This window comes from Manduca sexta, chromosome 26 (genome assembly GCF_014839805.1).
Source record: "Manduca sexta isolate Smith_Timp_Sample1 chromosome 26, JHU_Msex_v1.0, whole genome shotgun sequence".
In the NCBI taxonomy this organism is placed as follows: Eukaryota; Metazoa; Arthropoda; class Insecta; order Lepidoptera; family Sphingidae; genus Manduca; species Manduca sexta.
The window spans coordinates 17,663,978-17,690,544 of NC_051140.1; the positions used below are offsets into that span (position 1 = coordinate 17,663,978).

The window sequence follows — 26,567 nt, forward strand, 5'->3', positions numbered from 1 at the left end:
CAAAGAGCGATGGCCATACGGCTGATACGGGGATACCGCACGATCTCCTGCGAGGCGGCGGGCCTCCTTGCCGGACTACCGCCATGGGGTCTCGAGGCGAAGGTCCTTGCGTCACTATATGTGTGGCGCGGGGAGGCGCATAGCCGGGGCGTAGCTCCGCTACCGCGACAAATTGCCGCGCGGCGGACGGAGCTCCGGCAGAACCTCATGGCGGAATGGCGACAACGACTGTCGCAACCCTTGGCTGGGCACGCCACGATAGCGGCGGTAAGTCCCCTCTTCGAGGTGTGGCTGACGAGACGTCACGGCGTCCTCTCATTCCGGACGACGCAGGTACTGACCGGTCACGGCTGCTTCGGCAGGTACCTGTATCGGATCCGGGTGGAGGATACGCCCGCGTGTTTTTACTGTGCGGATCGGCCGGAGGACACGGTGGAGCATACGGTGGAGGTGTGCCCAGCTTGGGCTGAGCCCCGTCGTGTTCTCTCAACGGCCATCGGTGGCGGAGACCTCTCGCGTCGGGGCCTGGTAGAAGCCATGCTCCGGGGCGAGAGAGTGGGACGCAGTCACCTCCTTCTGCGAGGACGTGATGCTCGCAAAGGAGGTGGTGGAGCGGATACGGCGCCAAAGCGCCCAACGTCCCATCCGCCACGGCAGACGCACAAGACGCGGGCGTCGAACGTCTGCTGAGGATCGTCGGCCTCCGTAGGCGCGGACCGTCGGGTGACGAGCATTGGGTAGCCCGTCGCCCGAAACACCCCAACGGCTTCCGTGTGTTCGGCGCGTAGTGTTCCACGCGCGCCTCGAAGAGCAGTGTCAGAGTAATTTGCGGGGCCCTTTAGGGCCGGTGCCTGCCTAGGTCTCAATGCCACCGGATCTTGGACCTAGGCACATAGGCAAAGGATGGGAACACCGTAGGTTCTTAGTCGGTAAAAGTCTGACACGCCCTCCCGCCCATCCCAAGGCGGGAGATAGTCAACTGACGATTTACCTACGTAAAAAAAAAAAAAAAAAAAAAAAAAAAAAAAAAAAAAAAAAAAAAAAAAATAATATTAGAAAAGTTTCCTCTCGGGGAAATGAGAAAACGTTGTACGAACTCGTTGCTCTAATACACGTAGTTATAAACTTGTTCAATATAATATCGAGTGGGTGCCGGCACTGGACGGCGCTCGGTGCTTCGGTGCTCCGTGCCTCGCTCGTGCCTCGCTCGTGCCTCGTGGCTGCCTCGCCGGCCCCGCGCAGTCTCTGCGCACTCAAATTGCCTTCGTTTAATTGCATATTCAGAGGAATAATGCTGGCCACATACGGATTGCTGCACGTATCTAAGATATCTATTGTGTTTCATTGTTTTATTTTATATGATTAGGATATGATTCGTTTTGCTCGAGTTTCATTATTCTGGTAATAATGCTATTTTCAGAGTAGGTGTATTATGCGGTGAAAATTTGCAACGATATGAAATACTACGCTTTTTTCATTTCCGTTTTGGTGAAATATATTAATAATCATATTTAGGCTTAAAAACAACGAGACACCGATGAAATAAATCGCTATTAATGCTAGTATAGCATCTTGAATTAAAAATAATCTATAAATCTAAATCTGGCATATCCATAAAAAACATTCATCCTTTAAAAACGAATCTTAGCCGTAAATGCATTGTTATACGGACCTTGAAACAAGAATAACGTCTATTTTCGTCCGCTGGACGTTCTGTCTCGTTTGATGCATAAAAAAGGGTAAAAAACAGTTTGTTTTCCAAAGCCCCGCTGCGGGATAGTACACTGATAGTTTTACACTATCACGTGCTTTATCTGCACAAACGAATATAACACGATACCAACATACGACTGTAATCGTTTTAAAATAATCCTTTTTTGTTTGGTTTATTTTATCACTAGAAACACTGATAGTATCACGTCTGTATTAAATCTATGGGACAGACAGAAAGGGAAAAAAATGTTTTCCGTTGCTTGGTAGCAGGCCTTCCGCCCTAAACAGCCTTCTATCTTATTTAAATGTCGTTTAAGTTGCTTTGGCCGTTTCGTTACAAGGAATTGATGCATGTAGTTATTTGTTTATGGATAATAGATATATTGTGGCATGTCGACGAACATGTTCCATCTAGTGCGCTAATTAAGTAAGTATTGCACCAAAATTAGAGAAGAAATAACAAAAACAAATGTCTATAATTTTTCAATAACCTCTCTAATATATTCGATATTGAAATAGGGTTTTTTTTTGTGTTTTCTTCCCTAAACAGCGTATTCTAAAATAGCTTTTTCGCGTGTTCATCCTACCTAAATATTCGACGGGGTCGTTGTCCTATATGCTAGTACATAGCAAACGATTGTTATGTTAATACCGCCTGCAATAGACGGCGCGGGATGAAATATTAGCCCTCTTTGCATAAGTACCGCAGTTCGCTCCGAGCCGATAGCTACGCGCTACGGCCGATCGTGGCATGCTAATTGTTTGGTAATATTATAAAATTATGTAGTTACTGCTTATTGTTGTAATTGCTGTATTAATAGTGGAACTGATAAAATAAGGTTACAAATTGCTCGAAGTTGCGCTGATTGTGTCATCCAGGGTACGTTATTGCAGTCAGTTATGTTAGTGGTAGAATATATTTTTTATATCCGCCTGATTAGCGACCACCGTACACAAGGTGTTAAAACCCGCTATTGTGGCTCATGTGTGTCGCGTTCCGGCATCAGCCCATGAATGTCCGGTTACAATAGGCCGGCATATTTGTTTCCACTGGCGAGGGATAATCATTTATCGTCAGTCGAAATTCTATTGGACTCCATTTCACTTACAATCAGGTGCAGTGAGGTCATTCTGACGAATAAAAAAATGTATAATTTTTATTTAATCGTTTACAATTACTTTTAAAAAACTCTCTTATAGGTTTTATAAACCTCAAATTTTCCATAATTTACACCGTCATTTAATGAGTTCCTGTTTCACTTGCCTAGACCCTAATGAGTCATAATGGTACCTCAGTCCACGCCCACATAGGACAGAAATGGGCCTCAATTGGAGTCGCCTACTTTCCGCCACGATTTTTAGTATTAGCCGAATCATCCTCTACATACGGCTTCTTCTAAAGTGACACTAATTTATGAAGATTTGGGTTACTGATAATTATGTTAATCGTTCTAACCGCCTCTGTCTTATTGACGAAGTTACGAAGACTACTGCGCTAACGTCCCGAGTTCGAATCCCGTGAATAAGTGATTTTGTGGTTTTCATTCAGTATCAGCCAGGATACCGGCATTTGTGCCCATTATGGCGATAAGTCGCTCCCTATGCATGAGTCGGAACTTACTTAGCGAATAGTGGGTCTAGTGGTATTACCTCTGCCGACCTCCTCGAATTTTGCAATACTGCTTGTAAACATAGGTCAAAAGTATCATATGAGAAAATTAGTTGAAATAGAAACATAAAAAAATGAATTTTCGTTAGATTTTATATCAGAGATATGTACTTTATAAGTACAAAAAGCTTTGTGAAATAATGCCTTTGAATTCAAAGTCAGTTAAACTAAATTCCTCCTGTGCCCATTACCTTATTATTTTTATTATATAATACGTATTAAAAGTGCCATTCTTTTAAGTAATTTGTATTCGCTTATTCATTAGCTCTACATATACGTATGCCTAGAATTTGATTTCATTCCCATGTAGAGTACTAGAATTTTATAAAAAAACTACTATATACATGTATATGTGTATAGGGAGAACCTTGGGTAGTCCCCTCTAGTCGTGGACTAAGGAAAGAATGTGTCTCTATTACACTGAGATTTATTAATTGACCCTCTTAGGAACTGTCTTCTGTCTTCACTGTCTCTACATTGTCTATAGATTTAGCCTAGTAGCTAATCAGGGCAGTGTGGTCTTGAGTTCGCCTTAGGTGTGAATTAAGTACTAACTCTATTTAAAAATACATAGGTTACTTCCTCACATGGTGTTTCCTCAACGTTATGGCATGTCCTTCAAACGAGGTTTAAAAATATTTTTATTGTAGGCAGCAGCTTCGATGTAGCCTTGGTACTAGCGTTCATAGATGACGGTGACCACTTACCATCAGCTCTTGTACCTTAGTATACATTAAAAAAAACATCCGAATTGATCGAAAATAGTATTATATCAGGTACAGTGTGGTAGAGTCCAGTGGCGAAAACTGAAACATTGCGAAAGTGAAGCCGATATAACATATAAGTACTAATATGCATAAATGCAGACTGCGAATCGTTCTAATGATAATTAGTTCCTAGAAAATTCTACATAAAGAGAAGCCGGTAGGAATCGGCTATTCGCCACTGATAGAGTCCTATCCCGAATGATGATAACAGCTGATATATTCTTCGTATCCCTGTTTTGGATGAACAGGCTTTGATAACTCTGACTATCCTACCACGAAATTAGTATGGTTTTAGTTAATGTTATAAAATATGAAAGTTTTCTCCTTGGCCTGTTTGCCATGGAAATGTTAAGGCCGCAATAATGTATTGAAATAATATCGGCTCGGTATAGCGAAACAATGGATTGATAAATGGCTCAATTGAGTGAAATAACGTCGGAATTCGTAGTATTAAGATGCACGTATAGTGATTAATTGAGAGATTATTGAAAATAAACTAAATGTTTTAAACTCTACTTATTACCTACTTAAGATAATTTTGTAAACGTAGGGTTATTTGTTTATATAGAGTTTGTATCAAATAGAGTCTCAACAAACATCATCTCTCGCCAGTCGATACAATTATGCCGGCCTGTATTATTTTAGTTATGTTGATAGTAAACGTTTGCATTAATACGTGTCTCTACATTTATTACAACTGACACTTCTTAAATATTTATCTTGTTATCTCTCAAACCAATTGATTTCCATATTCAAAATACCTTAAATGAAATATATAACCTTCTACGAAAAATCTTAAGAAAAGATTAAGATTTTTTTTTATTTATAAAATCAATCATTATAATTACATATTTAGTGATTACAACTTCAAACTATATTATTCTCGATTTCAATTTATAATTTTAAGTTATTTTAGTCGAATTAATTTATACCCGTATCGCTATCCAAGGTATCTCTATAAAAAGGAACTCTACATTGATTCAGCTTTGTTTATATAGTTTTCAGGTAATTTCGATGAAATTGAAACATTCCCATTTATCAATCTAAGCTTCATAACTATAAACTTTCCTCATTGCAAGTATTGTTTCCTTATCGGCCGCCTGCGATCGTTCTGGTACCTCTACACTCGGCAGCGAGACAAGGAGAACGATAATCTGAACCACATTACTTCTAAGCAATAGAACGAGATGGGTATAGGTTATGTATTCAGCGATTAAGGTAGATTTTGATATATGTAGAGCGTTATTTGGTTATAGTAATGTTTTGTTTATCTTTGTTCTTACATTGGTTGCTGATTTTTTTTGAAAATCCCACCAACTTAGACACGTTGTTATAGGAATTTAATAAGAACGTGGTCAGGCAATTACTTTTCGAAAAAACAATTTAAAAAAAAAATTATATCAAAACTGTTCTACGAAAACGTTAAAACTTCATACCAATTTTAAAGTTCACAAGATTCGCTCGAACACAAAAGCTCTTTCATAAAAGACTTGTAGAACAACCTATTAAAGCTCAGGCAAGCTCTCGTATATCTAAAATTTGTAATTTGTTTATCAAACGTCTACAGCGTGCACCTATACGTGTGTACGCGGAGACGGCGGGGCAGGCGTTGCGGGGGTGCGCGGTGCGGGGGCGCGGGGGACGGGGGCGGCGAAGGCGGGGTGGGGTGGCGGCGGAGGCGGCGGCCGCGTTGCCGCGCTCCTTCCGTCACACAGCCAGCAGTCACGTGCGACGACGCCGGCTCACAACGCGTTTTACGTAACATATCGATTCCCGCTGCAACTATCGATCGTTCGCTGCACATCACTACCGCACGTTTCGGCGCCAAATTTCATCTTTCGAACGCGTGTGCTGTGACATTTGATTTTTATTTATTTTTATTTTGTGACACGTTGGATTTCTTCGTTCGGAAACTTTGAGTGTTTCAAGGTAAGTGTGATTGGCCCAAGTTTGGCTCACGGGCCCGATGGTAATTTTATGATGGGAAAATGAAACCGGTTCGATTGCACTAAATCGCTTTAGTGAAAAGGTTAATACTCCGGCCGGCACGCGACTCGCGAGCAGCATGCTGCAGTGGAGGCAGGCCAGCGGTCTCAAGACATCGACGGTGCACCTGTAGCGGATGTGGTCATGTCACAACACTGGCCTTGATGGCGTAAAATTGAATGAACGAACTAATAAAAACTTTACATATGGATCTTTAAACCAGAAAACATTTTCAAAGTTGTTAATGTTCTCACGTTTTTCGTAAAAAGTGGGAAATGTAGAGACGAAATGTAATATTTTTAACTTATATTTAATTATATTTTCCTATTAGAACTTAGTTAACTTGTTAAAAAGTAAATAAGTTGTATTTAAAAGAAATGAATGAGCATTCTTTTCAAGTAATTATTCAAAGTAATCAGCACCAGTTGAATTAAATAGCATGTCATTAAAATATTTTAAAGTACGCGCCCTTAACCTTCGTACATTGTTAATCGAAAAACAAACAACTTTAACTTCAACTTAAACTTTCTGCAGACTAAATATGTATTACTTATATTACGCGCCTGTTCTAAAAAATATCTGGAATTGATTTTAGCACGAAACTTCAACAACTATAACAGAAACGTACACTCTCTTAAATTACTATTTTAAACATGTAATTATTTTTTAGAGGTATATTTTCACTCTTACCGAAGACTCCCGAAGATCCATGTCCCTCCCAAAACCCAAATTCTCCTTCCTCAAAAGACAGCTACTTTATAGCTCCTATCGCATTACAGGATTTCATATTCATCATCACGCTATCAGAACAGATGCTAGATCCTTTTTTACAGATGTTATATATTTTTTTGTCAACATTAATGCTCGGAGGATGAGTCTTAAAAGTATTTTACCCAATCTCTAGATCTCTACATCAGCCATAAACTCGCGATATTACAGTGCTATTATTTTATATCGTAATGTACTTGAAATCCTTCTAGAATAAAACTCTATGTTGTAAACTGCATGAAAAGCAACAAATGTAAATGGACAGATAAATGTGGAAAAAGTTTATACAATATACTACATTAAATAGACCATAGTAAACTTTAACTGAACAGAACTCAACATTTTCCTAACATAGCTTTATAATAACTTAACTAAAAACTCGTTATCTCAAAAACACACGCATATTACTTTATCCCTGAGTGGTAGACACGGCTTCCACTTTTCGTCATGTGTAGTCCATCCCATGAGTCCTCGTATAGGGAAGGAGTCTATCGCCGTGTTGGACAAATTCCGGACTTCGAGCTGGTACTAAGTAGAAAAACCCAATATTAGCAACCAAAATATGTTTATTACTTTTAAAAATCTTTATTATATTATTTTCCTTTCTTCTTTACAATTCTTATCTTCTGAATTGCAAAGTCCTTTCTTATGTAATGTATTACTTAAAAAAAGTCGCGTACAGAAATTCCATAGCGAAAAGATGTCTGCAATTAGCAGCCTAATTTAGGGAGAACGTATTAATATAAATACTGCCGTAAGCCGTAATGAGTTATATTACTACTGTAATTTGTTTATTCCGTAAAAACGAGTTACCAAATAGATCCTAAAAATAAAGAAACAGAAATACTAAAGCATTTTTTAAATTAAAAAATAACTGATCGTTTAATTTTAGTTCTTATTTTGTCAATAGACTTCTATCATTAAGTTGGCTAATTATAATTACTTAACATAGCTGGAATTTCTATTGTTAGTAATATATTATCAAAATGAATACGCATTTCAAGGCTATGAAATGCAAATTAAAATAATTAAGCTAAGCATACTACGAACATAATATGGTAACTTTGCTATAAAAATATATTTTAATTTTCATAAAAAACTAATTGGATACAAAATTAGCAACTTCTTATTTAATTTTATAAAACTAAACTAACGAACATATTTAATTTAACTATTAAATCATTAAAAATAATCTTTATCCTTCTTTGTCGCTTAAACTTGTTGTCTATTGAAAGGCCTGATGCAATAACAATATAACTTGTAACATACGTTGTTAATCAAGTAAAATTTTCTTGAGTCATAGCTCCGCACGTGGTCAAAGAAAAGTCCAGGAACAACTCTGATTACGTATTTTTTAGGGATAAAACACTAACATACTTTATATTATAAATGCGAAAGTAACTCAGTCTGTTACGTTGTCACGACTAAACCGATTTTGAAGAAATTTAGTATTCAAATAGTTCAAGACCCTGAGAAGGACATAGGCTTTATAACACGAGAACTATATAGCGGGACTTTTATCCTGTAAAAACTAATTCACATTAGTGGAATAGCGAGAAAAACTTGTTAACATATATGTAATCTAAGGCTTACTCTTTCGCTTATAACTTGTAAGACATACATCATACGTCAGTCAAAAAAGCAAATCATACTGATGGCTGTATTTTTTAATCAGCATGACACTTATATTTGCATTCCACTGAGGAAGAATGAGGTTACTTCTTAACAACATTTTCAGGTAAAATACAACGAGCGATAACTAGTGTATGAAACGACAAGCTTTGGGCTTAGACCAAAATTTATATTTATTAGTTAGTATATGTTTTGGTTTTGGACAACGAGAGACGCAAATTTAGTTGCCGAGGCGCAAGATTTGTTCCTTAAACGCTGTCTATCTTCGCAGATATACATCATTCAAATCGGTGAAATTCCAATATACACTTAGAACATAAGTGGCATAAGGGGATATTGGTTTTATTGAATCAAACACAAGAAAAACACGAACTATTGCAATAGCGATAAAGCGGTCGCGTTCCACCTGTTATAGAATTACATCATTACGTATCCGCGTTATGTTAGTTTAACCCACTTTAATGATCCCGCCGCTGTAATAAATTTTAATAAAAAACAAACCTTATCCAATAATGACGAAAATAAATACAAACGACTACAACAATGAGCTGGAATTCTTTTATTTATTTATAAATGTTTTACGCAATAAACTGTCGCATACATCATGGGCGGTCTTCTTAATTGCGTGTATAAATCAAACGATTTTCGTTTATAAAATATTGTTTTTAAGTTCATTTTGTTATGTCTTTCGTCTTTTGACAATATTTTCGTTTACCTGGTAATATTATAATTAAATTCTTGAATAATGTTTAGCAGTACAAATGCAATAATTTTTAGAAGTGTTTCAATATTCGTACTTAAAATAATCATTCTTATCACAGAGCGTTACAGTTTTATTACATTTTACGAAACAGCTTACAAGCGTCCACTACTAAATTACATGTGGTATATACTAAAAATGCATTAAGTTCCTTCAAACCGATCTCCATCCATTCTTATCGTTCAAACACGGTATCTGAATCATAGGCATTTCCGTAGAATTCTCTAGAAACCGTCCCAAACATTCGTCCAAACGAAACAATCTATGAGCCGTCCACTCGTATCCGGTCACGTATCGGGTATTTACTCTCAGATAGCTTTTTGAGTCAATACAAACAAAAACAATCAGAAAAGGCATCGAACTAGATTGCACCGATGAAAATATTTCTAATATGTGAATAGTGACTGAGGCATTCTCGATGCTAATAGATCTTGTTATCAGTTTAATAGAATGTAATATACCACTTAAGATGCATTAGAGTAATAAGTCTCTTACAATAACTGTATTAACCGAACATTGTAGTTTATCTCGGATTTAAATCTTATTTATTGATAGGAAGCCTCGTTTTAGTTTGATAATTTGATGTGATCTGCTCTCAAAATTAACCAGAGCATATATCTAATCATATAAATTACATAACTAGTACTTATATTATTTAGGAAATAAAAAATAGTAGAAAATTGATAAACACTAGTGTACCAATAGATTCTAATTTAAAAAATGTAATCCGCATTCTCATTTTAAAAATGAACATGTCAAAAGTGAAACGTTTGAGGCCCGATTCATTGTCAGTTATCTCGGCTTATCGCGATGTTAGTTGACATAATGTAGTAAATTTAGATTGTGTTTCTACAGATAATGTTTATCTCGTCCCCGTTCCTGATTCGATGACAAAAAATGTTGTTTCTCCGTTCGCTCTTTGGACGACCTCTGACCGACATTTTGGGCGTGTTCTTATCATTAAAATATTTGAAGGCCGTTTTGTTTGGAATCTTACTACTTAGTATATGTTAAACGCGTCGTAAAAAATAAAAAATGGAATTTAATAAAGACTATAATACCATTACTAAAAAAAAATTAAATCGATTTATTTAATTCACCATTATATTACGACGGAAAAGTAGGCTTATGTAATATAAAAAAATAATAATCACTCGGTATGATAATCGGTTATATATATTCACAGATAATATTGTCCGTTAAAAAAAATATCAGTTAAACTTCATTCATAATTCGAACAAACATAACTGGCTGAAATTTAAAATGAAATCTGCGTGGATACAGTGTTGGAATACACTAACACTTTTGTGCGTAAAAATTTGGGTCAGTTTGCGGGCCGTTCATTGAATACTACCGAAGCATCGTGTGCGTTACGTTGATAGTGTAAATAAAAACACGTGGACGCTCACAGTTCAATGGAATTATACGCACGCCGCTTGAATCGATACGTGTGATAAAATAGTTCGAGGTTAACCTTGTTTATTTTATTTATTGGATATTTGCTGTCGCTACGTGGTAGTTGTCTAACATTTTTCATATTTATTTCAATATCGGGAAAATGCTATCGTACCGTGTATGCTTCGAGTTTAAGGCATTTTTCTTGAAAAGAGAACATAATTAGATGCTCTTTTTCACACAATTTATCACTTTTTTGAATTATATTTATCCTGAACGGTTTCATTATCATCATCCACAACCTCACTGCTGGGCATAGGGCTCTCTCATATCGTGTCACCTTTTTAGGTTCTGAGCCAATCGTTTATTTGCCTTAAAATAAATATGATTCACAAGAATCATTGTAAAGCTTACACGCAAGTTCCATTGAAAAATACGGTACAATAACTATGCGAACTTTCAAGAAACGTGTTAATAAACGTTGTTTCCACCCGAGTTTTTTGAGACGCTTAAGCAATTTAATTATTCGCCTTGCTCGTCCGTGACGTGGAAACTGCTCAACCGATATAAACCATTACCCGGTCAACAGCTTCGATATCTCAAATGTATTAACGCATTTACCTTTCCGCGAAACAGGCCAAACCGCGTGCAAAAACCTGTCCCGCATAAATTGATGAACATAAGTGGTCTGTTTAGTTGAAGATATTGATTGACAGCATAATAGCAAGCCATTCAAGCTGTAATTTAAATTAATAATAGCTATCGGTCTCGTGACTAATGTGGCTCAAGCCGGCCCCTTGTCGTTTATTGAGTTTGTTTATGTTCAAACGTCTTTTATGGCTTCGACGTCTGTTTGTGAATGCATGAAATGAAGGCTTGACAATCTTTTCGTGAGAGACTTTCTTATAGATTTTATACTGTATTCGCTATTATAGTTCCGATGTATAGACATTGTAAAGTAAATTCTAGGTACATGTGATAATTTTTCAAAAGCTGAAGAAAAGAAAAACGAGCGAAAAAGCAAACTAACATCATCGTAAGGCAAAGTTAGCGCACAGCCGATTGATTCGATCAAACGCACCAGAGTCTGTGACGCATCATTTTAATAAGCGTTGTGTTTTTAAAAACAAAAAACTGCAGACCAGACCGGCGGACAGGCGGTTAAAAAGTGAAAATCAATATTGTACCGCGGGCGGCCGACACAGGATAATTGGAAAATTCGCTCTACGCGTTGAAAGCTATAAATTTTCACTTTTGTCCACTCCATACCTTTTGTCGTGTTGCATTAAAGCCAATAAATTAAAATAAACTGCCGCGCATTTTGCCGTTTTTATTTCGTGTTTAATGGCCACGTTTTTAAGGCAATGTTATGTGTTATATCTTGCGAAAACTTGTACTAGTTAATTCAAATGTAACTTATAAATGGTTTATATATATTACTTTTTTAACACGACACAGTTCATGGCATCAGATAAATGATGCAATAAACGAGTTTTTGTAAATCTGGATACGAAATAATGAATCACCTGATGGTATGGACTAGGGCTGTACATAAATAGGAGGAATTTCATTTAGAAAATAATATGGAAAAGAACTACAGTATATTACAATGCATTCACAACTTTAAACGTATTCGCGATAAAACTCATAATTCTCAGCAATGGCTCTTCAATATCCTCCTAACCGAAGCATAACGACTTGACGGTAGTGCTCGACAAAATACGACCCCTACGGACCTGCGCATAGAAAGGCTTAAAAATATAAATAATAAACATACATAGATACGTACGTACGGTAAGACATTACTTCTAACCGCAATAGTATAATATTTAAAGAGCCGATTTACGAGTACACGGAGCTTTTAACCGTCAACGTAAATTTAAAGTCTGGACGTTTTCATGAGCGCCATAATTGAGTTTACGAGTCATATCAACTGCAATTAGGCGGCGCACCGCTCAGGCCGCGGTTAATGTGTTTATTTCAAAATACTCTCAAGTTTGAGTTATGTTTTTATGTTACTCCACGCTGTCTGGTACTGTTCGGGTGGTAGGTCTGACCGTAGGCGGAACTAGAGATATGATCCAGGACCTGTTTCCTAAAGACTAGAACATCTTGAGCCTCCGCATCCCATAGCTATGAGTCTATGCTTTACGCCTATGTCTTTCATATCAAGCCCGTCTCGTTTAAGTACCTACCAAGACATTGTTACCAATCGTTTTATATATTTCTGACTTTAAGCAACAGTGTATTAGGCCTGTGAATATCGGTTTGAAGAATAATGTGGTAATAACGGTATTAGAAATGAAAAATTTTATATGTTTAGGTGACGAGTGCAGTACTAAAATATTATTTGTGGCTGTTACATGACGTTTCAAAATATTCAGAATTAAAATTTTTATTAATAGTCTTCGACACGAAAGTCATAACCGCTTTTCTAAATAAGGAAAATTTTAAAAGTAATACTTCAACCAACTAAACACACAGCGAAATATTATAATGCTGTTTAAGACAGAAAATAAATATAAGCGTTGGTATATCTTGTTTACTTAGTTAATAGTAAAATTTTTTATCAAAATAATACCATAATATATTTAAATAATGATTAAATTAGTGACAACTATATAGTGACAGTGGTAGTGTAGCAAGGTAGAGCAGACTGTCTGGGCTCTACTCCATTTACTATCAGTTTCAAGTTCACTTTGCCGTCTCCACAAATAATAACTCGCATTTTTCCTTCCAATTTTAAAGTTGCATTTTTGCCTTTTGGATACTTGAACTGATGATCAATGACCTTAAACATAAACAGAAAAATCACAGAAGCAACTCTTGCGTACACAGAAGGTTCATACAAGCAATGCTGTTATCAAAGACTGAAGGATTAAAAGATGATTGGGTTTCGGAAGTTTTCTCTACTCAAACTATCACTTCACATTCGATTTCCATGGGCAGTTTTACCACCCCTAATATGTCTTCAAAATGACTCTACTAACTAATAAGAAACATGTATTTTATAATTGTATTATTATATCACGATAAGGAGCCTATCTGTTTACGTAAGCTAAATAAGGGCACGACTTGTCTGCTCGGTTATTGTTTCGTTATTCTGCTTTCACTATCCACTTTCTAGTAGGAAGTACACTGATAACTAAAAGGCGATGTGTTTACAGTAACCACGCAACTATTTCGAAATAATATCTAAGTTTAAACGCTTCTTAAGCCTACTCTGAATGTAAAAGTTAGCGAAGATTTTTGGGTATCTGTTAGAGAGATTAATAATTGGAATAGATAAAATTTTGAATGCAGATCAACCAAGTCCTAGATTAGTAAATATATTTCATCTTCAATGGGTAGGCAGAGAAGTACATTACCACCCTATTATAATAAAAAATAAAAAAAAACATTATAAGACCTAACGCCTTTGTAGGCACAAAACCCAATACATAACATGTATTCGAATCTAAAAATACGCACTCAGAAATAAAATTCTATTTAGAAACAATGAATTATTCAATATACGAAGAAAGAATCACAATAGTTTTATCTTCCTCGTTTATTTTCCGATGATTCGTGTCTCAAATATGGGCAGGTAAAGAGCAAATACCTCCAAGAACTTTGACGTGCCTCCCTCTGAATATTGATGTGCTATGTCTTCCTTTAATAGGGTGATAAAATTGTATTTATTGCTCCGTAGTTTATATCTTAAAAGTAAATGCGAAATTTTGTGAAGATCTTTGGCTGTTTGTTAGTAAACTCAGAAACCGCTGAACGGATTTAGATAAAATTAGGCTTACAGATAGACGAAGTCCCAAATGAACATATGAGCTTTTTAGGAATAATTCAAAGCAGGCCATTTCAGGACCGCGGTAGGTTTTATCACCTGTACGCTTAATATAATACAAATCGCCCACAATCGCATCCAATGTTTGTTTACAAACGTAACTCCATTCACAATCCGCTCATATTTCCCTCGAGAGCGGGCGGGTCGAGACAGCGTAAGATATCCCGCACTTCTGTGATCCCGCCCTTGAACTTGTCACGCGCCTATAAGGGCCGTTTACCTCGCAATCCATTTATTGACCTCTGTATTCTATTTACGGAATGTTGGTTTAATTGCTCGGTTTTATGAAAGGTTGACGCTGTGATGCTCGACGTAATTTGTAAGTGAAGGGTTGACGCTCTGCGATTTTTATAGATGTGATCTGTTTTACTACTCAAGTGTGCTCTCAAGTTTATTAGGAAGCTGAAGTTCACTTTGTTAAGGCAATGTCATGGTTATTATTGATTATAATCAATAGGAACTCGGAATGATGAACATTTATAACTCAACGGACACATTAATTTGTCACGTTGCAAATCTAATCCATGAACAATTGTTTTATTATCGGCTAATTACCTCCCATATACAATAAATTAACACGAAATTAGACTTTATTGACAAAGCTCCTTTAACATTTTAAATCACTGTGTCGTTCTTTCATTAAATAAAAAACAAAAGGATCGTAGGTAAACTACGATAAAACTACAAACATACCAGTGTTCACAACCAACTTTCACGTGAAAAGAACGTGTTAAAGCTGGCCAAGTCCGTGTCGGAATATCGCTCCGAGCCGCTGGGACCGCGTAGACGCGCCGCAGACGGCCCTTGAACTTTACCCGGCCGGGTTAACGGGTAACGTCCCATACACTGGCTGTGAAACCGAGAAAAATATACTATTTTCTTGTTCATTAGCATCGGAAGTAAACTATTACATGAATAGCCATCGTACTAAAAAAAATCCAGTGGAATTGCATCATGATACAGAGCAAATCTGTCTTTTTCATAAATACAAACTTTAAATGGTTTGAAGAATTTTGTGGCATTGTGGTTTGCAATTTTCAACGTAATGACATATCATGTTTTTACTCTCGAAAATACTTGTGAGGTCAAAGTCGCGTGTAAAATATGTTCTAAATATCCGCCACGGTCCAGCACTTGTCGCCTTCATAAACAATACATCATTTGTATTCCGCCAAGGTTTGCTCGCAAGGACTTTTCAATGTGAAATTAAAATATTTATCGTTGAAACGATTTCAATGTTACAAAGGTATTTATTGTTTGTTAATATATGACATAGTCATATCTGTAGTGTAGTTTTTCCAGAGTTCTTGCCTCTTTTAAATTGACTAGGTTTTTGTTATCAGTTCTTTACAAGTAGAGAACTAATAATTTATATCAGATAATTTTCTAGCAGACTCTTCGCTAGTGTAGTCATTATTTTATTTAATTGAACAAATCGTTCAATACAGTTTTTGTACTTGTCCATTACCCGGTATTTAATAAGAAAAACTTGCTCATCCAGTAAATTTTTACATCTAGAATCGGTTCACACGGATTTATTTCCCGGCTGTCGGGTAAACAGCTCCGATTGTGGTAAGTGGGATGTTTCCCGGGTATCCGGGTCGGTCGGAAAGATCTTTAAATCCCGGGTATGTAAAATAATTCAATGGTACGTTGGTCCTTTTTACGGTCTAATTAGAGCCAATTAGATTACGTGAGTCATAACAATGGAACGGTTAATTCTGCGGTTTGTCGGCTCGTGTAGTATTTTTGTAGGGATAATATGTATACACGAGTAAATTTTAAATTTTACGTTAACGTACGTAGGTGTACATTAGCTTAAAATTGAAAATTTAACATAAGGTTATGTTCTTATGATATGAGTGTTAGAAACTACGAAAGTTTTGGTTTTTAAAAAAATATTTGTCCCATTTTTTTCACTATAGAATGTAGATCCGGTACCATCCTCATTACACGTGACTCATTACCCTTGGTCCTACGGAAGCTGTCAGTCAGACTGAAAACATTCATTGATGGTAAAATATTTCGACATATTATTAAATCAGTAAAATAAAACTTCAATTCTTTGTTTATTTTACTGAAGTAAAACCAAGACGTTTTCCAATAGAAACGGGAAATAAACGCGACCTACCTCAACGCCCGAACTACGATTAAACCCGGTTGTGGTGATTCCGGGTCCCGGGTCACTTCACCCGGCGCGGCCGGTCGATAACCCTCGGGAACCGCTCCTGTCCCGATCGAAACGTCTGTTTCCTTTGCCTAAAAACTTTTCAAAAGTTTGTAATTTTTTTATGAGATGTGAAATTTACAGCCCTGTCAGAGAAATGTTTGTTCAAATGTTTGTTGTGTCTGGATGTGGGGTGTTGTTAACGTACTTTTTGTAATACCAAAGAGCTACATTTTGTCGTGAGATCAGAACTATGTGAAAATTTTCAGCTCATTTTATTCATATTATTGATTTCTATTGAAAAACTTCTTTAATAAATTTAATCTTGAGTTGTTATTTTATTTTGTGGTTATTAAAAAAACTAAAACTATTTCTGAACAAGACGTCGCGTCGTGAAAAGTAAAAACGTATAAAACATTTTTACGTTTTTTAAACGCTTAAATAAGAAAGGACTTTTTTAGGTTTTACCATTCTGAAATAACGCCAATTAGGATGATAACCATTCAGATTCAGGTTAGAAAAATGAACATGACTTGAAAATGTAAAAAATTGCGAAGTCCTAGTGCGGTCAGTGAACTATCACCGTTCTGATACCTTATAAACCCTCAACATTTTACCCTAAGCGTTGTTTACATTATGAGTCAACCGTTTGTCATTAATCGGTGAATCACTTGTAAAAAGACACGATAAATTGTACCAGTACATAATTCTGACTCATTATAATATAAACACGCACTCTCTTAATAGATTTGTCAGATGGTGTCAAAGTTCAAAATCAGGTTTTGATAAACAATTTGTTCATGATCACGTAACAATAGATATGTTCTTTTACACAAACCTTTTCTCGCTTAGAAATAAGTCTGTTCTATTGACGGTTATTGCTTTTTGTTATCTTTTGGGGTCTTTTCTGGGTAAAACTAGAGAGTATCGTAAAGATATTCTCTAAATTTTAATAGTTATACTCAAAAAATCGGAATGTTTATAAATTAGGCTGTTTTGATAGATTCCTTTGCCCGTGCTTTTTTAATGTCACATATCTAAAAATAAACTACATATTTCAAAATCTATACAAGCCGAATTAATTTGTATGCAACAAACGTGTCACAAACAAACGCGACAGTACCGGGTTCGTGAGACAATCCCACCCACATTGGACACAGTTTTAGGTCAAGCAAATTAGATCTCGACGCGGGAATCGAATATGCGACCTCCCGCAAGCCTCGCGAATCAATGCGGAATTCCATGTTATGAATTATTGAACCGTAATCTTATGAATAAGTTGTTTCAACATATGATTTGTGTTTAATGGAATTGTTTATATTATTTATTGAATTTATATGAACTATTATTTTGCTGTTATCTGTCCACAAAGACTTTAAATAGTTATAGAAATAAATAAATAAGAACCGCAAAGTTCTTCGTTTTAAATCTCATGCCTGACAACCAAAGCCTGTTCTATAAAAAAACACACACTTGAATAGCCATTGTTTGGAATTTTCGCCCAAAATGAAGACAGGCTCGCACCCTATCACTTCGTAGCATAGAAAGTAAGCTTAGTGATAACATGGTGGAGTTTGTCTCTACTTATAACTTTCGGGCCTTATCCCTTTTGGAAAGGAAAGGCGTCAAAGTGTATGCCTAATGCCATTATTAAATATTAGGAAATAAAAAAAACAGGTAAAACTACTATTCCATTAATTTTCTGCATTTTATCTGGGATATCCTGTTCGGCAACCATGTCCGTTCGATAACCTGCCCGCATCCGTGCTTATCTTTCCAGCAATTCCAGCTTAAACTCCGGAACAGGGAGTACTATTGATTTCTCATATTGTTCCAATTGTCGTTCGATTTGACATCTGACTGTCAAAGTTTGAATAATTGCCGTTAACTTTTTAATTGCCAGTTATAGTTTTAAATTTGTTTCGAAACATTCGAACAGCCTGGTGTTTCGTTAGTACCGATTTATTATAAAAAAACATTTGTTCTTTTTTTAAATAAGTCTTCATAACATTACAGTATGAACTATGAAATAAGTTTATAACCTATTGAAATATTTCATTTGTTATCATCAACGTGTTTGGCAACATTGCTTAACACGTGACGTCCTTAGACGATATGCGTGGTGCTATGTGCCCGTAAGGGTCAGTAAAGAAGACACCCGCTATTGTATTACGATTTCGAACATGTTGTGCGACACACATTGGCCTAACGATTTAACTACAAAACGTCTATATACGTCAGGATGTGTAAGGAACATTGGTTTGCAAAATGTATTAATTTCGAAGTATATCATTTGTTTTCACTGTGGTCATAAATTTAACGAACCAATGTTTCCTATAAACAGTTTTAACTTAATTAATCGTTCGTAATGTAGACATAAGTGATTCCTACAATATTATTATATAACTAATACACTATTACTTCTTTGCAGGTCTTACAAGACATCAAGGTAAATACTATGCTGTCTAGTAACATTTTATTTGCACATGTATTTTTCGTTGCAATTTCTAACCACTACTGCTTTTATAGCTTTTCTTGTCGTATTTCTGGTCTATCACGCTTTTTAGTTATCATTTATGCTGGCACCGGCATTATGCCATTCTGACTAAGCTGTCATGAGTTGACAAGTATAAAGTAAAGTATAAGTATGTTAATAGTAACGTTTCCATATAGTTCATTACCGCTACACAATGTTGAGTGTCTAATTTTTAAAATGCAATGCTCTATGTTCTAAACCATAAAGTACCAAAACACACGATATTCTACGAACATTTGACATTGACAGAATTGTCTCCGTCGGCACTAATGATTAATTGCTATAATAAATGAATATAAAAAAAATAGTAACGTTAGATTCTTAATAGAGGTAGATGATGTCTCTCGGATGCATAAGTTTGTCTGGATCCTGGAGTTGTTTATGTCATGTGACCAAGTAATTATGCGCTGTTAAGTTCCATTTTGAAGAATTGGTTATTGTAGGTTCTAGCATTATGCAACACCACGCAATGTGTCAAGTTGACAGTTGACAGTACCTTTGGAATTCAAATCGAAGTTGTTATTCGTAAGCCATCAGCAGCATTTATTATACAAGTATAAAAACTTACTGGATATAAATAAATAAGTAGTTAATAATAATAAGGGTTTCAATATATTTTTTTCAATTTATTTATACTTCTGCAAACAGACAGACGAAGCAATGACAGCCCATCATTATCCTTGAATTAATTCTGACGTTTATTTCATAATTCCATAGTAACTTTCCCGTCGTACACTTGGCAAACAAAATGTCATTTAAATTCATACATTAATGTCTAGATACTAAGACATATAGCATCCGCGAAGGTTCGATACGTCGTGGAGGCAGGGGGGCGCGCAGGGGAGCGGGGGGAGCGGTCGATGGGTCAACGACCCAGGGTGGATTTCGATGCCACCCCTGCCTCCTTCTACTTATTTATTTATTAAAATTTTCGTACTTTGAACATTATATTTGATTAAAACGGAAATTTAATTTTCACATATTCAAAGCCTGCCCAAAAAGTTAGATTAGAATTGTAATAATGTATGTTACGGCTTTGTTAATTTAAGAATAACATTTTATTAAGCTCAATTGAATCAAAGGTGTTTCACTGAGAATTCTGTTATGAGCGGTTAAATATAATTATAAAACCAGTGAGATCTTTCATTCTAATTAATTTTATATTATGTTTTAATAAGAACTGTTCGTGTGAAAAATAATTCAATTACAAATTACATCGTGAATATAATTAAACAATGTACCAAAACAAAATTAACTTAATATATTCTTATATTTGTGTTTCCTTATCGAACGACGAATTAAATACATGTGTTTCGTAAAATATGCAAATGAACACAAATAACCTTCACTTTATAAATGGTATTTTAAAGAATTAATATAAATAAAACGTAAATACGCGTTTTAATGAACTCGTTATCGGAAGCTTTATATACCTACTAGTTTCAATTTTGCCGTAACAAGTGATTATACGGTAACATGAAACTTTTAATTAATTAGGTCATTGATAAGTGTTATCGGCCTACCACGTTGGCAGCATTGTATGAATAAAATAATTATTATTTCTGTCCCACTGCTGGGCACAGACCTTTAAGTATTAAGGTTTCGCGCTGGTTCAATAAGTTCGTGGACTTCACATTCCTTCGAAATTCTCAGTCACGTATACTGGTTGCCTCGCGATGTTTTCCTTGGCCGTTAAAGCGTGCAATTTGAATACACTTCGAAGTCAAAGGTGAACGATATAAAAACATTTTAAAACAAGCATCTCCCATTACTGCGCTCTCAATATCTGATGCATTCATAACTGTACATAAAATCCATAATTCCATCGCGTAAAGACCAATTTCTCGCATTTGACAGATTCGCCGTCCTCCTCTTACCTGTAATGACGTCCTTGTCTCACAACAATATGTTCTATTTACAAAACATTGGCGGCGACGTTGCCGGTGCGCCGACGCTGGTGACGTCACATACACCCGTCCTTCTCTACAGGTCTCTCTCTAAATATACCGTGCCCCGTTCAAAGCTCCTTTAACGACAAATTAAGACAAATGTTTAACTTCAGGGGGGGATAAACGTAACAAAATCGATTGATGGGTTATGTAATCGATTGTAGAACACTCGATCGATAAATTGATTGTTCATAAAGAGCGTGCCTAAATTGATTTAATGAACGTTTACTATGAAGAGTGACTTATGGCGTTTAGATTTTCTAAGAAAATTATATTTTAATACGCAATCAATCAATGGCGATTTTTCCGTCGTATTTTTCGTGCTAGTCATAACACTCACATTCCTAATAAAGCGTGCGATTTAACTGAAAAAAGAAAGATTGCGGTTCGATTCTCGAGTTAAATAATTTTTATGTGTTTATAAGAGGTGAAAATTTAAAGTGATTGAAAGATTTAGAAGTGCCTGCACGTGGTTCTTGAATAAAAACCATCTAGAATACAAAGAGAATAGCATAATAAAATGCGAATAAAAAAAGATTTAGGTAAAGTATTATCAGTATGTATATCAACAGGAAAATCTATACTAAATTTTACGCAATTCATGTATTATGAACTATAGTGACGAATCAAACAAGCGCAGTTGTGTATAAAAGAGGTACTGTAGCCAGCTTGGATAGGCCGACTAGATTAAGGCCTTTCGTCGAGCAAACGGCCTTGAGAATTGTTCCACACATTTAACTTACGAATTATGGGCGGGAATATACAATAAATACAAATTATTGCATTAATAAATTAATTTTATCGTATTTTGAAAATCTTAATCTACCAAATTTTAGAAGATTTTCAATACGGAATTAATATAGTACATCATTGTAATTTTTTTCTATATTATGAATTTCGAAAAAATTATTCTAAAAATTCATTTAGCGCACCGTTTTGTTGAACGTACCGCCTTAAGCAGCACTGTCTCAAAAAGTAGCAATGTGGTGGTAAAAAAACCGGAATGAATAGGGTCGGAAGAGGAGAGGATCTCCGCTAGGCTCGTGATGCCAGAAGAATCTTGACTACGTGCTGTAAAGAAGAGAAATAGGTTCTAAGAAGTTAGCGAATACTTGAGCTGCAAAAACGTCATCTTTGTTAATGGCTTTTCAGAACTACTTTAAGAAACTTACTCCGATTATAATCTGTGTTTGTGTGCGTGGGTCGACATTTATTGCCTATCGCCTAATAACCGTATCCTGCACATAAAAAACTAAAAATATCAAGACAGGCCAGGACAACTCAAAAGGCGTAACTTTTCTGTTATCAATCGACCATCAAAACAATCGATATACTTCTAATCGATAACCACTAAAATCGAATATTGCAAAAGCAGCACACAAGTGTTATTGTTATACCTATCGTTTCGAATGTGAAGTTCGTACTATTTTCACATTTCAATCGTTATCGCTTGACATTTCTACAATTGTTATGCTTTGTTCCGTTAGTATACAAAATAGATATTTAATGTTGCTTGACCCAAAAACCCTGTTAAGGCGATACCTCAAGGTCCATTTTCATACATTTTGTTTCACCTTTAATCTGGGTAACTAAACAAGTATTGGCAAGTAAAGAATTTAAATTCACGTCTAGTTAGTGATTAGTTCTCGCAGTTGAAGAAAAACGTAAAAATAATTAATAATCATGGATATTTCGGCCTTTAAAATTTAATATGACGAAATTTTAAAGGCAGAAATATCCATGATTATTAATTATTTTTACGTTTTTCTTCAACTGCGAGAACTAATCACTAACTAGACGTGAATTTAAATTCTTTACTTGCCAATACTTGTTTAGTTACCCAGATTAAAGGTGAAACAAAATGTATGAAAATGGACCTTGAGGTATCGCCTTAAAGTCATAAACTTTGGTTAAAACTCTCATAGCCTAAATGTATTCGTTTTTTTATAGTTACGCTACTTGCGGTTAGATTAAACTCTACGGTAACAATCAATATAATACATCATGACTTCCTGAATGTCTCGTCATTTACTTAACAGAAAAAGCAACAAGTAATGTTAAATTTTATATAAGTAATTTATATGACTTTAGTATATTTCGTAGACAAAATTCTTCAGGAAATAGTGTCATTAAAAATATATATCATTAGCTCAAATAACTGATTTATTATGGAATCATCGTGTTTGGATATGACGGGCGGATGTTATGGAAACATCTGCGAGCAAATTATCGATTGTTGCCTCTATCGATTGTTATTTAATAAACATCACCGCTATTGTTGGCACAACATAACAATAGAATGTGGTAGAAAGTGCTCCTTACACAATCGCGATTTCTATTATCGTATGTGACAATTATTTGCTGATTAATTAGGTAATTAAATTCTGGAGTTTAATCGATGTAATTGTATCGATAGTGGTATTCCTTAGGCGTTAATTTATGGATGGATCAACCAATCATTATTCAAGAATATAGTGATAAACTGTGATCTATCGAAAATCCGTTTATTCCACTCAAAATATACCCTAGTACCCTTTAATTGATTTCGTGATGACAACTGAAATCTGTCACAATTTGAATATAATTAGAATTTATTTTGATATCATGGAATTAGGAAGGAATAAAAATTTGGTCCGCATTCATGAGATGTATTAGACAACGTTTGAAATGACAAATGGATGGACACACAGAGTATCTAGTGACTCCATCTCTATGTGTGAATCGTTTGTCTGCAAGCAATTTTTCACCGGATAGATCTCTTGTCCTCTATAATCTGTCTAGATAGGTTTACAGCTTTGTCTATCTTGATCATTATGCAATGGACAAGGTTATTTGTGTTATTGTTGAAACTATATTAGTGTGGCTCAACCACATTGACTCGGCATAATAATTTCACACACCCATATCACATCTTTATCCCCGAAAGAATAGGCAGAGGTTTAACCAGGGCACCTACTTTCCGCTAAGTGTGTCCCGTCCCATCATGTGATAGTGGGTGAGCCTGTGGCCATATGTAACACGAATTCCAATCTCCGGGTTGATGCTAAATAGTAAAATCCAAACATCACTTAGCCCGACCAAGAATTCGAACCCAGGACCTCAGAGCGGAGTCGTACCGCGCACGCAGTACAACTACGTAATCGAGACAGTCTTAATAATATCATTAAAGATAAGTGAACAACTGTAATTTATTTAACTATAAATTCGGTGAGTCGTCGGTAACAGCTACATTTTGAAGGCTCTTCAGTTGTAGAGAGCTCATTGTAGCGTTCAGTGGTCCTCGACGGGCATCTAGACAAAACTCTACCAAAAAGAGTACTTGGAAAAAGTTATTTGAAAAATTTTGCTTGTCATTAAATAAACCTCAGTTGGTCTTATATTCAGTAACATAACAGTATCACGACTCTTCTTCTTTTCAGAGATAGGTAGAGATAATACAAGTATTAACCAGAACGTAAATTTGAATAATAATTATCTTGAGTTTGAAAAATATGTAGAGGGCTTTTGTAAATGACTAAAGTAATGTAAAAAAATCTTTTAATTATATAGTTAATGTCCTTGAGGAATATTATTATAAGTCCATACCGGGAATAAATTACTACGCACGCGTAACCACTAAAGCTAGTGATAAAAATGGTGTCAATGTTCCCTCTTCAAGGAGAATTCAATTAGTTGAACGCATTCAAAACAATTCTTTATTATCCATGTGTTTAGCGTAATTGTCTATGATAGAGATGATGGATTCCCCGGAGTTTATGAACAAGGAATCGCTAAGTCGATAAGGGTTTTAAAGCCTCCAAAAGCAAATGTTCTAACGGCTCACCTGATAGTAAGTGGTCACCATCGGCTATAGACGTCACAATGCCAGGGGCTCAGCGAAAATGCTGTCTACCATATAATTTGATTTGATTTTTATTTTTTTGATCGAAGGCTTTGGATGTTGGACTTTAATTTAATGTAAGGCACATTTTAAATCAATAAAATATTTGATAAAATATCATAGTATAAAAAATTCCGTGTTCTTATCATAGAGAATAAAGGCACAGAGCGGTTAATTAAATCTACAAATAATAGCGAGATGACTATATGATATACGACTGTTGTGTGAAGAGAGGCGATATATATCCTCGCTGCTGCCAGGGTCAGTTTATTTTATGTACACCATTGTTATGGCAGTAACCTTCGGGTGCAGTAATACAAATATGTATTCCAACTGAGTTCTTTATACGAGTACATTTGCATATTTTTAGAAGTAATGTAATGTTGTTGGGCAGTTTTTCAATTAAATTTTTCACGGAAGTATGAAATTATAATCAATGAATCAACCAAAATGACTACGGATTTCTATGTTTTGCAATTCAATTATTATCCTTAAGCATCTATCATAAAATTACATTATTAATTATAATATATTTAAATTATATAGTTAGCTAGCATGTGACGTCACATTAAACCATAATATACATAAACGTGAACATCTTCTGCCATAAAAACTTAGCTAAAGGACTCACGCCCACTCCGAAGTAGTCCAATTCATTTGTTTAAATATGAGTCCGGAAGCAATCAATTCGAGGCACAATGGAGCCAATGAAGGAAGGTGGAGGATTCTCTGAGCACAATGCATAACCTTCGGACGTGTTTGGACGGCAACGACAATCACATGGAAAATAACAGAATTTAATGTCGTACTGTTATTTTCTCAGCCTGATCTTAAAATGCATATTTTTACTTACATTAATCAGCGTAAATAAGTAATTCATTTACTTGGATTTACTGTTTTGAGAATTAAGAACGTATGTCATTATAATTAAACTGTTTTTCGGATTTTATCACGGTCCACTCCGAACACGACGGCTGCAAAGTCTTCGAAACGTCGGAAGAAAATTAAAATATAAAAACCGCGATAAAATGTGAAAAATAGTTTAATTTTAATGTCTTACATTCGCGTAAACCTAAGCAATCAATATGTGAAGTCTGCCAACCCACAATAAGCGTGATAGACTAAGGCCTAAACGCTCTTAGTAGTACAGAAAAGCCGTAGTCAGTAATAGGCAGTATACAATACATAGAATACGGGGCTGGTATTATTAATCATAAATTAGTTTTAAAATTATGATAATTGACCTCATTAGTGTTGCCATCTCGATCATTCTTTAAGCAAATAATGTAAAGTTAGAAAACTACAGTAGAGAAACTTACATATAACAAGGGTAAAGTCTGTACATTTGTTAATGCGTCGTTATAACGGCTAAATGGATTTTATACAACTTTCTCTAGTGAAAGCGTAATTTCTGTAATCTTTTAGGATAGAGTGTCAACTATTTTCATTTGGAGGTTAAACAATGCAAATAATCACACGTACGACGCGGCGGGTAATAAATAACTAT

At 35.6% G+C, this 26,567-nt stretch overlaps 1 protein-coding gene across 1 annotated transcript in view; it reads left to right on the forward strand.

Moving 5' to 3' along the window:
* The window catches only part of LOC115452729 (DNA N6-methyl adenine demethylase), a 137,297-nt gene that overhangs the window by 84,365 nt on the left and 26,365 nt on the right, over positions 1-26,567 (forward strand). Inside the window, 1 exon segment of the mRNA XM_037443715.1 lies at positions 19,127-19,144. Within this exon segment, the coding sequence (XP_037299612.1) occupies positions 19,127-19,144 (18 nt within the window).